Below are 1,342 nucleotides of genomic sequence, written 5' to 3' on the forward strand. Positions count from 1 at the left end.
GAATGGGGCGACCCCTGTGAAAGGGTCGTTGGAACCCCAAAGGGTTCTCAACGAGGCAGTTATTTGATGAGTCCCTATTAAGTCGGAATCGACTTGATGGCATGAGGAGGTTTTGTTGTTGCTATTCAATTCGGAGCAGCAAAGTCAGCAGGAGTGTGAAGCAGGGAGAAGCTGCACGGATGGCCGAGGCCAGGGACAGGCTGGGCTCCTGAGCACCAGGGTCCCCAGCTGCTCCCAACTCCTGGTACTCAGGCTGCGGGCAGCTCCGCCCCCGTAGCCCCACCCCCGTAGCCCCGCCCCGCGCTGGCCCCGCCCTGGCTGTTAGTGGCTTGGAAGGCCCGCCCCGCCCCGGCGCGCGCCGCCCGAGCTCAGGCCCCGCCTCCCGCCCCTTACCCTCGACCCTCGGACCGGTCGGGATCCGAGCGACCGTACTCTGCAGACTCCAGCTTGGACCTACGAGGGCTCACACACCATGGCCGCGACCCAAGCCGAGAACCTCTCGCTGGTGGTGCACGGACCCGGCGACCTGCGTCTGGTAAAGCCGAGAGGGGGATGGGAACCCTAGCGGGACCCTGGCACTCGCCCCTCCGGCTCAGTCAGTCCCTGTCCTACCCACTCCCCAGTCCCAGCTCCGCTACAGCCCCGAACCTTGCACGCCCCCCGGGCTCCCCAGACCGGAGCTGGTTTCCACGGCGGGTGGGCGGTGGTCGCTAAAGGCAGAGGTCTGGCGCGTGCCTACCGGACCCAAAGCCCGTGGCGGGCACGTGGCGGGCACCCCGGGCGTGCTGCAGAGTGACTGAAGCCTTCTCCCCACGTTGCCAGTCGCAGGTGCGGGTCCATGGTCTTGTGGCACTTTGCAGAAGAGAGCCCAGAGGGCTGCCTGCATTAGGATCTGCACTGGGGGCTGGGGGGGGAGGGGGGGTGTCCCAAAGGGACGCCTAACAACTGTGTGACTTTTTGGGACCCATAGAAGTTCCCTTGAAGGACTGCGATCAGTCAGGTGCCCGGCACTTAGAAAGTGCTGCTCTCTCTTGCAGCGCAGGCCACCGGCGCCTGAGCTCCGTGTCCCCCTGGCCTGGCCAGCGCTAGCCTCTAGCTAGCATCTTGGAGCTTAAAAGTCTCCAGAGCGCCTTTCCTCCGCAGCTCCACATCAGTGTTGTTTCTCTAACTGCGTTCCTTTGGAGGCTTGCTCTCTTATCCCTCTAACACGGTTATGTAAGTCTCCACCAGGTCTTGAGGGGCCAAGGTTCAGGGAGCTGCAGTCAGCTCATGCCAGGGCTCCTGCCCCTTGACCAAGTCCCTTGCAGAGGGGCCTGTGGGGCAGGGGTCCCTCAACCCTAGC

The 1,342-nt window shown here is 64.1% G+C and overlaps 1 protein-coding gene across 1 annotated transcript in view; it reads left to right on the forward strand.

The window, feature by feature from the left end:
* The first annotated feature begins 413 nt into the window (after positions 1–413).
* SORD (sorbitol dehydrogenase) overlaps positions 414–1,342 on the forward strand; it is a 32,813-nt gene continuing 31,884 nt past the window's right edge. The window contains exon 1 of the mRNA XM_045286460.1: positions 414–535. Coding sequence (XP_045142395.1) covers positions 473–535 — 63 coding nt within the window. The 5' untranslated portion in view covers positions 414–472. The remainder of the gene's footprint in view (positions 536–1,342) is intronic.

This window comes from Echinops telfairi, unplaced genomic scaffold (assembly GCF_000313985.2).
Source record: "Echinops telfairi isolate 266 unplaced genomic scaffold, ASM31398v2 ScPeMD7_8;HRSCAF=38, whole genome shotgun sequence".
Taxonomy (NCBI): domain Eukaryota; kingdom Metazoa; phylum Chordata; class Mammalia; order Afrosoricida; family Tenrecidae; genus Echinops; species Echinops telfairi.